Source organism: Lactuca serriola, chromosome 8, assembly GCF_051521515.1.
Source record: "Lactuca serriola cultivar US96UC23 chromosome 8, Lser_US96UC23_V15, whole genome shotgun sequence".
Lineage (NCBI taxonomy): Eukaryota > Viridiplantae > Streptophyta > Magnoliopsida > Asterales > Asteraceae > Lactuca > Lactuca serriola.
The window spans coordinates 68782435-68793831 of record NC_136415.1 but is presented as its reverse complement, the minus strand read 5'-3'; the positions used below and the strand labels follow the sequence as shown (position 1 = coordinate 68793831).

Here is an 11397-nt window from a genome sequence, read left to right as displayed (position 1 = left end):
CTCTCGTCTCCTCTCTTCTTCTATCTTCTCCTCTCTTCTTCTCTGTTCCTGTCTTCTTCTCTCTTGCAGACCACGAGGAAGTCGTTGTTGAGCATCATCCCGGCTAGGTTGAGGAAGACGATGACGATGACGTGGAGTTGGATGGAGGATGTGGTCGTGAAGACCATAACGGATGGTATAATAGAATCCCAATTCTTTATAATTTTGCTATGCCATAATTCTATCAGATACCTTTTGATAATCATTAATCATATTATTAGGAAAGTAGAAGAAACATACATGAAACGTTTATAACATATGTTTGTAAAAGATTCAACCAGCATATCCCATTTTGCCGATAAGACACGATACAATACAAATGGTAGGACATCATTTGCGACTAAATCTGATGAACTAAAAGATTTTGCTCTTGCTCGGCCACTACGGGCAGTGATGAAAGAGTATTGGGCAGCTGACGTGGCACAAAGTCTGTGATCAAGTCAGCAACCGCATCTGGCTTTTCAACATGTGGGAGATGACCACAATTTGGTATTTGACGAATTATTGCATTTTGGAGTTCACAATGTAATCGCTGTGTCATGCACGATAATGTTAAAGGGTCGCAAAAATTCAAAAAATTCAGCTTTAGATACTAACCACTGAAAGTTTGCTGTCAACAATTCCATCATTTTCTCCCCATATTATAAGCGTTTTCTTCAGAACCTAAGAACAACATCATACTTAATCTAGTAAGTTATATATATATGTGTTTCTTTTTAATGTAATATAAAAAGTACAACTTAATAGAAAAAGTCAGTAACATGTGACATGCTTTAAACAAGTGCAAAATCTAAAACCTGATTAATCTGGGCAGTGACATTGTATCCCCCGCTGCTCATAAAATCAACTGTTGCTTCTTTCCACCATGGCAACAGACAATGTAATCGAGTAATCTAGAATAGCAACATAAAAAAGATAATAAGAAATATTTCGCTTTTTATACATGAAATCAAGATTTTATTTAATATTTTGTCTTGAAGTCATCAAATTTGGAAAAGAAAAACGTACTTGAGTCCATTCTAAGCATGTATCAAATGGCAAAGCACTAAAAGCCTTATTGGTAGCATAAAAGCGCAATGGGAGGCTTTTCAACAGAGAAACCTGGCATTTAACAATATTTTAATCCAGTCAGTTTTGTAACATTTTTTAAATTTATAATATGGGTCTTGGTTATTCAAAAAGATATGATAGGGTCTTGGTTATTCAAAAAGATATGATAGAAAACATTGTAGGGTATGAAATAAATATAATTATCAATGTGTAGTACTAACACCAGCAAATGCTACACTTTTTGGTAACTTAGAGAGGTTTCCTGTGCCTTCTGCATACACATTTGCATTAATCAAAATCAACTTATCAACCTGCAAGAATACCAAACATTTGATAAAAATCACATAAAAAATATTCAATAATCCCTGCTCATCATTCCGAAATATAATCAAGCTTTGACTTTTTAAAGTCAAACTACTTACAGCTTCCGGATGGTTGGCAGCAAAATCAATTGCAACCGCAGCTCCAAGACTTGGACCCACAAGCAACATAGGCCTTTTAATGTAGGCTTTCCAGAACTAAATCATTGAGAAAAAAAAAGAAAAACAAATATTTTATGAAGAGGATGAGAATGACATTCACGTCTTTTGGAAATACGAGAGCGAATCTATCTCCTATTTTTTATGGTGAGAGTAAAGTTGAAATTAACCAATCAACTATTTGCAGTTTCCCAAAATGGTCACCAAACTTTTTTTTACATCTAGGGTGGTCCCTAAACAAAAATAAAATTTTGTACTTATAGCCAAGATCTAGGAAAAATAGGACAAGATGTCATAAAGATACAAAGAGGCGAAAATTTTATTGTTCAGGGACTGTAAGTGTACTAGAAAATGTTTAGTGACCTTTATGGGAAAATATAAATAGTTAATTAGTTGACCAATTTCAACTTTAACCCCTTTTGACCATAGCAAAAATTTAAAATATTTGTCCCATTTATCCATCTTATATATGTCACAAAGGGGGCATAGTAGACATATGGGAAATGAAATGTACTTGGAAGAGGTGATCACGCTTGGAATCCACGTTACAGATTGGAAGATTTTCTGATAAAAAAAAAACCACAACAAGAAATGAAAAATAGCAAGAACATGAATACACAAGTTTAATTACTTTTGTTCTAATATAAATAAATAAATAAATAAAAAAGATAAGAACCTGACCTAAGTTGTTGAAGCCCCATCCTAAAATGTCAATGGCCCATGCTTCCAAACCGGCCTGCTCAAGGAGCGGGAGTGTGTATCTCCACTCTAAACATGAACTGAAGAATAAGAAGTAATCAAAAGTGGAAATAGAGAACAAAATGTTATGGAACTTTTCTTGAAGAAGGCCACAACTGTACAAAAATATCTATTTTTGTAAATGTGAGTTATTAAATTCGGTCCAAAAAGTTTCCATTTTTGAATAAAAGGGTATTCTAGACATTTAACTGGTGCAATAAATTTCAAGGGATTCACTGCCATACCTATCAAAGCCATGTAGCAAAACAAGTGGACTAGCAGTGTCCTGGACCATTGGCTTCACACAACTACTCATAATGCAATTCTTTGAACTAGTGAGCTGCAGTTAATGCCAATAAAAACTCAAAATCTTTTCATACTGTTTTTTGATATAATCAACTAAACTAAACCTATCAAAAATTAAAACAACAAACTTCAACTATATATGTTTTTTTTATATCTTTTTCCATTAGGATTTTGATAATCAGACACAAGAATAGTTTTCATTTGATTCTTTTTTCACTCTCTAGCAACCAAAATGGGGAAAAGGGTAAATAATATTTCGCAAAGAACCCAAGAAGACACATTTAGAATGGTAAAACCCCACCAAAAAATAAACGTAAGATCTATTTATAATGCTAGTAGCAGACACTCTAAAGAAATCTTGCATGCAGATTATTTTATTCCCTTTTGTCCATAAGTGGAAAGCTAAAATTTATCCGAAAGTAAGTAACTTGAATTCCTATAACTTGTTGTAGATTTTAGTTGATGCAGATTATCGCTTTTACTTGAGAAAATCAGTCCATTTGATCTCCAAATAATTTTGGTCTAAATCAATGTTCTTGTAAAACACAATAAACAGAATATTTCACCTCTACAGGCAGCATCTCGATCCTTGAAACTAACTTTCGAGCAAATGGGTCTTCGATTTTCTCCATTTCTTTTAGCAGAAACGGTGGGAAAACATCTGCGGATGCTCCAAAAAACCGCGAAGCTTTCCGACTTGAAAATGGCAATATCCCCATTGATGGAGTTGAGGCGTTAATGGTAGGGATCTTGAGCATCATTTGTCGTAGAGAGTAGACAAATTTAGAAAGATTCTTAGCTCTGGAAGGCAACGATGGCTTTAAGCCGACACGTTACTTACGTAGAGGGTGTGATGGCGGTCGGGGACACTTTATATTAAGATTTAGAGTACTTACTAGAATGGTCCTTGGTTTTGTATTTTTTTGTAATTTTGAGACTTAAACCTCTTCTTTTTAACTTTGGTCCTCATTATGTAGTTGACTAGTTTCCATTGACTTTTTCATTCTCAAGTAAAGTTATTATATTATGTTTTATGATTTTATGATTGTTTTTAATATAATTAATATTTATTTTAGTTATTAAAGTATATTATGTCTATGCACCCTACACCCTAATCCTACCAAGTATCATCATAACTCATATCACTAATCTCATTCCCTTCATTTCCAATTGAAACACCCACCATGTCTCATCCTCGCTCCCAAACAAGTGATCATTCATTTTCATTTTTATTGGAAAATTCATGCGACCCTTCATTTTCAATAGAAAGTTAAGAAATAACATTTGACTGTAGTTATTATATGGACTCAGTTTGTAAGAATTTGAACATATAGTGTTAAAATGGATATTAAGGGAGTTGGAATGTTAAATAAAAGGTCATCTTAAGTTAAATTAAAAAATAAAAGTGTAAAAGGCCAATGTTGCCAAATATGGAAGTTCAGGTATGATCTTTGATTTAATTGGGTTAATATGAATTGGACCAAGTTGTTAAAATTAACATTATAGGGTTAATTATGATAGAAATTAGAAGACTAGAAATGTAAGTCATTTATGAGTTGAACCAAATATTATAAGTAAATGGGTTTCGTAACATTTAAGTTTTGGCATGTTCCCTTTTAGCCCCTTTAATGAAAATTGTTAACATTTTGGTCCCTGGATAGTATACGAGGCGTACTCTATGAGTACGCTTAGCATACTAGCCCATTCCTGAACGCGGGTTTCACCCATATACGTGGGACGTACATGGAGTACACATGACATACATGGTGAAGGGACAAACCCTAATTTTTAGGGTTTACACCATATTTAAACATTATTATAGCACCTCTTGGACATGTTTGACCAGCCTCCATCTCCCTTTACCCTGAAAATGAAACCCTAAGTGCATTTGGTGAGAATTGAGCTTCAAAGTGTGTTTGGTGGTGTCTTATGGTGAAGAAGAAGAAGAAGACGAACACTTGGAGGGATAACTTGAGCTTGTAGATCCAGAGTCACCTTCACATTTGCAAGCCTTTTGAGATAAAAAGCTCTCACATTGATGGTCTTTTGTGCTAAATATACTTCATAGTATTATTTACGCACTTCTGAGTCTTTTGTGTTAAAGTTGGGCTTTTGATCTACTCCAGAAGCAATGGATGCTAGATCTTAACTCCATTTAGGCCCCATATTCATAAAAATACAAACTTTATGGAAGATATTGGTCCATGCAAGCATTAAGATCTTTTTAAGCTCCTTTTTGAGCTTTGAGTCACACTAAACCATGCATGAGTGTAAAGTTGCCAACTTTACGTGATAAATCACCCTTAGGAACTAGATCTGAGAGTTTGGCAAAAGGTCTTAACTGTTTAAGTACTTAATGAAGAAGACTAGTGGTGAGGGGAGTATGCTGGGCGTATGAGCTGAGTACGCCCCGCGTACTCAACAGATGGACATTTGGGCTCGACAATTCTCGGTTTTGGGCCATAGTTTAGGTTTTTAAGTTTGGGCCTTGTTGGGCCATTAGACTTCTGTTTTGGACGTTTGACTCGTATGCTGGACTTTGTTGGATTTAGGCCCATGATAGGTTTTGAGCCCAATTTGGAAGATTATGCCATAATTGGGCTTTGGGTTGCCATTTATGATTTGGGTCTTTTGAGTAGTTGAGTTGGGCCTTAGCTTTGGGCCAATTTATAAAAAGAGTAAAATGGTCTTTTACCCTGGTTATGGGCTAAGTAGCTTAGATTCTTGTTTATGGGTTGAGATTCAATTAATAATTGGATGTTATTTTGATGATGAAACTCTATTTTTCTTTTCTAACTATTTTATATATATATATATAATACATCCAACAAAACTTAGTTGTATTTAATAACTTTCAAATAAAATCATAATATAAACAACAAATACAAAACTTGATAATGAAAATTTTTAAAATTTTCAATATTAAATTCAAATATATGAAATCTATTATCATAAATTGTCCAACCATTAAAAGATTATATTCAATCATGCAATAAATAATTTTTAAAAATGCTTCTTAGAATAATTAGATTCAGGGCAATGTTATATGACTTTCCATTAATACATTTATAAATATTAATGATGAAGTTGCATACTTTTTTATTACTACTTTAATAAATATGAATGTGAATACACAGAACCTATCATGGGCCTAAATATATAATAAAATATATACTATTAATATACTAATTCCTCTGTCCCGTATTTATTGTCAATTTTTGACTTTTGACATTTTTTATTTTTCAACTTTGATCTTAAATATTTTTATTTATGTTATATATTACTTGATGAAACTTTAGGACAATGAAAAGACATTAAAAAAAATTCATTCATATATTTTGCATCAAGTATTATATATCAAAAACAAAAGTATTTGAGGTCAAAATTGAAGAATAAATATTTCAAAAGTAAAAAAATGAACAATAAATATGGGACGGAGGAAGTATTTGCCAACTAAATTTCGTAACTACTCATTGATGTTTAACATGATTTAAATCTAATTTAACTCATGTAAATCATTCATAAGGTTATTAAAGTTTAATTCCAACATATTTCTTTAAATTTCTTTCCATTGTGTACTTTTTTACAACTCATTTATAAGTAAGAATACAAAGAACAATAGTCACATTCTCAATATGGATAAAGGTGATTGATAGCCACCACTTAGAGATAAATATTCTCCATAGAAATTATAGACAAAATAGAGACATTACTAAAACACAATTGAACATAGTCATACTTATTGTGTTGTAGTTTGTTTCCGATTTTCCAATTTGTATGACATAGAACATAACTGAACACATCAATTTAGTTCTGACCGGTCCCAACACTTAAGTCAAAACAAAATCATCGATGGGCCCCAGATATCACTTTTAATCCTCTTAGGATAAATGGAACAGATAAACTTCGACAATATATGCTTGTACTAACTACTTGTTAAATCATGCATAACGATACATTTTATAACATCAAGTTACTGATGTGTTTTCATATCATCAATACACAACTAACTCGTTGTCAACAAATCATATATCTTGGTTTGAAGACTATATGATATTATCGTCTCATAATCACTCGTGATAAATTCCATGAAGTGAATCAGGTGAGTGTAGGTTTAATCCAATACTCAAATTTAATTTCAGGAGCACTCATGAACGTTGTAGCATACTTTTGCTATGTCTAAGACTTTAGACAATCTACAAGACAATTCATGACAGTCTAACCTCATAACCTACTTCCAAAGTATGATCGACTGTGGATAGTTTGAATAATCTTATTATTCTGGAAGTCAAATATGCAAAAGTTAAACAATGGTAAATAATTGACACAAGATAGTAATTTTACATATAAATAAAACTCCTTTTATTCAATCATCAAATGTCAATTACAATTTAGCTATTACAAGTTTCAAAATATTTATTTAATCACTAAAACTAATATCGTCCGTTAGCCCAATGCTCCTTGCATGTTGCAAGTGCCTAACCCTACTCAGTCCCTTCGTAAAGGGATATTCTGGGTTTTCCTCTGACGATATCCTCTTTACCATGAAGTGTCCTTCTTCTACTTGACGATATCCTCTTTACCACGAAGTGTCCTTCTTCTACTTGATGTCTGGAACTGCCACGATCTCTCGGTTCCTTGGTTAAGGCAACCGCCCCTTCATTATCGTAGAAAATCTCCACATGCTCCTTTATGGAAGGTACAACTCCAAGGTATCCAATGAAGTTCTTCAACCATATCGCCTCTTTCGATGCTTCGCTCGCTGCTATGTACTCTGATTCACACGTTGAATCAGCTACAATCTCCTGCTTGGAACTTTTCCATGTTACTGCTGCTCCATTTAGGGTAAACACCTAGCCCGACTGAGAGAGCAAATTATCTATGTCAGTCTGAAAACCAGCGTCACAATACCCTATTACTCTGAAGTCATCACTCCCATAGTCCCACCGCGGGTAAGGACTCATTCCTTAGTCCTCCGCAGGTACTTAAGAATGTTCTTTAGTGCAGTCCAGTGAGCTTTACCAGGATTCCCTTGATATCTGCTGACCATGCTCAAAGCAAAGGCCACACTAGGTCATAGCATACATGATTGAGCCAACTGCGGAAGTATATGGTACTCAACTCATCTCTGCTATCTAAGCCTCTGTACTCGGACTCTGAGTCTTACTCAGTTTGGTATTGCTTTGGATAGGTAAGTCACCTTTCTTGGAGTTCTCCATGCTGAAATGCTTCAACACCTCGTCCAAGTAGGTATTTTGACAAAGTCTTATTAGTCTTTTACTCCTGTTTCTCAATATCCTTATCCCTAGAATATAAGCAGCTTCTCCGAGGTCCTTCATAGCGAAACACTTCCCAAGCCAGGACTTAACCTCCTGCAAGGTTGGGACGTCGTTTCCTATGAGAAGTATGCCATCTACATACAATACCAAAAAGCTTACTATACTCCCACTACCTTTGACATATACACAAGAATCATCTTAGCTTCTCGAAAATCCAAAGTCTTTGAATTTCTCATCAAAACAAAGATTCCATCTGGGAGATGCTTGTTTGAATCCATAGATGGATTTCTCAAGCTTACACACTCTATTAGGGTACTTTGCATTGACAAAACCCTCTGGCTGACACATATAAACATCTTCAGCCAACTTTCCATTAAGGAAAGTGGTTTTGACATCCATTTGCCATAATTTATAGTCATGAAATGCAGCTATGGCAAGCATAACCCTTATAGATTTAATCTTTGCTACTGGTGAGAAGGTCTCATCATATTCAACTCCATGAGTTAGAGTAAAGCCCTTCGTAAATAGTCGCTCCTTATATGTGTGTACTTTCCCATCCATGTCGGTCTTCTTCTTGAAGATCCATTCGCACCCGACTGTCTTATGACCCAGTACATTGTCAACAAAGTTCCAAACTTGATTGTCATACATGGACTGAATCTCGCTGTCCATTGCCTATTTCCATTTAGCAGACTCGGGGCCTGCCATGGCTTCCATGTAGTTGTTAGGTTCATCCAGACTTATCAATTTACTATCACTGATAAATGTATCACCCTTAGATGTTATATGAAAACCATATAACATGTAACATCCTGATTTGGATGGTCCATGATTAGGGTTCGTGGGCCACGAGCCGGACATGAGGAAGTCTCGGGTTATGGCGAGTTTCTGGAATCGTAAAGTATCTCATCACCTTTCCGTAGGTATGAGGATCTTTGGAATCGGAGTTATGTCAAAGAAGCTATGGAAGTTTGAAGATTTGGCTAGATGAGCCCCTAAAGTGGAGAAGTGTGGCAGCGAAGTACGTTGGGCGTACGTACGCGTACGCTTAGCATACAGATGCACGTGTTTCTTAAGAAAGAGCCACCTAGTATGCTGGGCGTACTAGGCACAGAAGGAAACCCTAATTAAGTGAAGTGTCCCTATAAAAAGAAAGAGATAGTCTCATTTCTGGCCACCTTCCTCAGTTGTTAAACCGTCTCAAACCCTAATATCCATTCTTGAAGCTTGTGGTGGCCATGATGAGCTTGTTTGTGTTCTTGTGGACTTTTAAGAGTTAAGAAGCAGCATGGAAGGGAGTGAAGTTGAAGAGAAGGCTGTGGATTTGAGCTTTCTTGGGGCTAGAGCACCATTTGAAGGTATAACGCTCCAAGGTTTCCCTTTCTTTTTGTTTTGTGCATATTAGGGTCCATTTTAGGGTTTTTGGTCCCAAGCTTGATGCTTTATGAGTTGATGCACTCCGGAGCTTAATAACCTGTCCTTTTAAGTGTTTCTAGTGGTGGAGAACCACAAAAAATAAGGTCTTGATCGTGTGAATCTACCCATGCATGAGTTAAGAGCATTTTGGGTTAAGAAAGTAAGAGTTTTTATGTGTTGTGACCTTATCAGCCATGCAAAGGCTTAAAGTCGATAAGTTTATGGAGTAGGAGATGTTAGGAAGTCCAGATCCAAAAGATGAGTTAAGGTCTTAACGGGTTAAGTCCCAAAAATTTATTTAAGCAAAACTGAGAGTACGCCCAGCGTAATCCTAGTACGCCCCGCGTACTGGGTTGAGGTCCCCGATCAAAATTATGCATGCTTGAGTACGCTGAGCGTACCAAAGGAGGTACGCACCGCGTAACCACTCTGTGGGCTTTTGGATTAAGTGATGTTTTGGGCCTGGAGTTTGGGCTTCATGCATAGAGTCTTGGGCCAACGAAGTGTATATATGTGCTTTGGGGCCCTTGGTTTGGGCTTGCCTTTTTGGTTGGGAATTGGGCCATGTGAGGACCCATTTATTATTGGGCTTTGGTGGGCCCAAAGGGCTTAGGGTATTAATGGGCTGTTAGGTGGTCTATCTTTAGACCCAATGAGTGAGAGGTTGGACTTAGCTCCTAATTGAGATTTATTGTGGGTTTGGCATAGAGTTAGAGTCCAGTACGTAGCAGCAGTGATTATAGGAGCTGTTCTTCATCCGAGGCGAGTCTTCTCACTATACTTTACCTAGAGTGGTAATTAGAGTTATGTGACAGAGCATTTTGTATGTTATTTATATGATGTGATACACTGCATTATTTCTATGTGATTTATGTTGTGTATGTTCCAGAGTTTACAGGGTTAGAACCGGAAGGTACACAGAGTTAGGACTAGAGGGTCCACAGAGTTAGGACCAGAAGGTCCACAGAGTTAGGACAGAGGGTCCACATATTTATAGCCTCGAGTGGATAATATGTGTTATATGTGGTATTTTGGGGAACTCACTAAGCTTCGTGCTTACCGAGTTATGTGTTATGTGTTTCAGGTTTTCTAATTTGGATCGCGGGACAACACCGGCTTGATTGTACACACCAGAGAAAGAGTTAAGAGGATCCTGGATTATCATTTTATTAAATGTGGAGCTATGTTTTTGTGATTTAATAATGATGTTTTGTGAAATATGTACTGAGAATTATAATTTTTCAAAAGAAAAATTGTTTTGAAATTTATGGTGTTACATAACACATGTGGAACACTAACTCTATTGGAATGTCTCATAGGTACGAAATCGTTAATCGGTTCAACAGGAGTTTCCTCCTCGGGTTTAGCGCTAGTGTTTGAGGTTCCTTCATCACATAACTCTTGAATCTCTTCAAGGTCAATTTGCCCCCCACTTTCCTCTTGGCATATGAATTCTCTCTCTCTCTCTCTCTCGAAAGACTCCTCTCCTCGCAATGAAGACTACATTGTCACTCGGTTTGTATAAGAGATTTCCAAAGGATTTTTGTGGGTAGCCAATGAAAGTACATCGCTCACTACGAGGTTTGAGCTTGTCGCGAGTCTCGCATCTCAAGAAAGCCTCGCAACCCCAAACTTTGATGTGATCCAACGAGGGAACCTTTCCTATCCACATCTCGTGAGGTGTTTTGACAACCTTCTTAGTAGGGACTAGATTAAGGATATGGGCAGAAGTCTGTAAGGCATACACCAGAATGAGATAGGTAACTAAGCTCGACTCATCATGGAATGAACCATGTCCAACAAGGTTCGATTGCGCCTCTCAGCCACACCATTCAACTGTGGTGTCCTAGGTGGCGTCAACTGTGAAACAATTCCACATTCCTTAAGATAGTCTAGGAACTCGATACTAAGATACTCACCACCTTGATCGAATCAGAGCATCTTTATCTTCCTGCCCAATTGATTCTCCCCTTCCTGCTTACACTCTTTGAACTTTTCAAAAGTTTATGACTTATGCTTGATTAAGTAGATATAACCATATCTACTGTAATCATCAGTAAAAGTCACATAGAAGCGGATAGCATCCCTTG

The 11397-nt window shown here is 36.3% G+C and overlaps 1 protein-coding gene across 1 annotated transcript; it reads right to left on the bottom strand.

The window, feature by feature from the left end:
- Positions 1-232: 232 nt before the first annotated feature.
- On the bottom strand, positions 233-3465 carry LOC145070951 (alpha/beta hydrolase domain-containing protein VTE7-like). Its single transcript, XM_079017901.1, has 10 exons — positions 3179-3465; positions 2552-2646; positions 2250-2347; positions 2083-2132; positions 1512-1607; positions 1311-1400; positions 1048-1140; positions 837-932; positions 637-702; positions 233-571 (listed from the first exon to the last, which is right to left on the bottom strand). Exons 1-10 carry the CDS (start codon positions 3371-3373, stop codon positions 380-382), a joined length of 1071 nt encoding a protein of 356 aa, XP_078874027.1. The 5' UTR covers positions 3374-3465; the 3' UTR covers positions 233-379.
- Between the last annotated feature and the right edge of the window lie 7932 nt (positions 3466-11397).

What these genes read in the sequence shown, in the direction of transcription:
- LOC145070951 (XM_079017901.1), bottom strand. Translation starts at nt 3,373, where the DNA reads ATGATGCTCAAGATCCCTACCATTAACGCCTCAACTCCATCAATGGGG. An exon ending in AGCGTGATCACCTCTTCCAA is followed by an intron (nt 1,608 to 2,082) that starts GTACATTTCATT and finishes TCAATGATTTAG; the next exon opens with TTCTGGAAAGCCTACATTAA. An exon ending in CATGCTTAGAATGGACTCAA is followed by an intron (nt 933 to 1,047) that starts GTACGTTTTTCT and finishes TTGCTATTCTAG; the next exon opens with ATTACTCGATTACATTGTCT.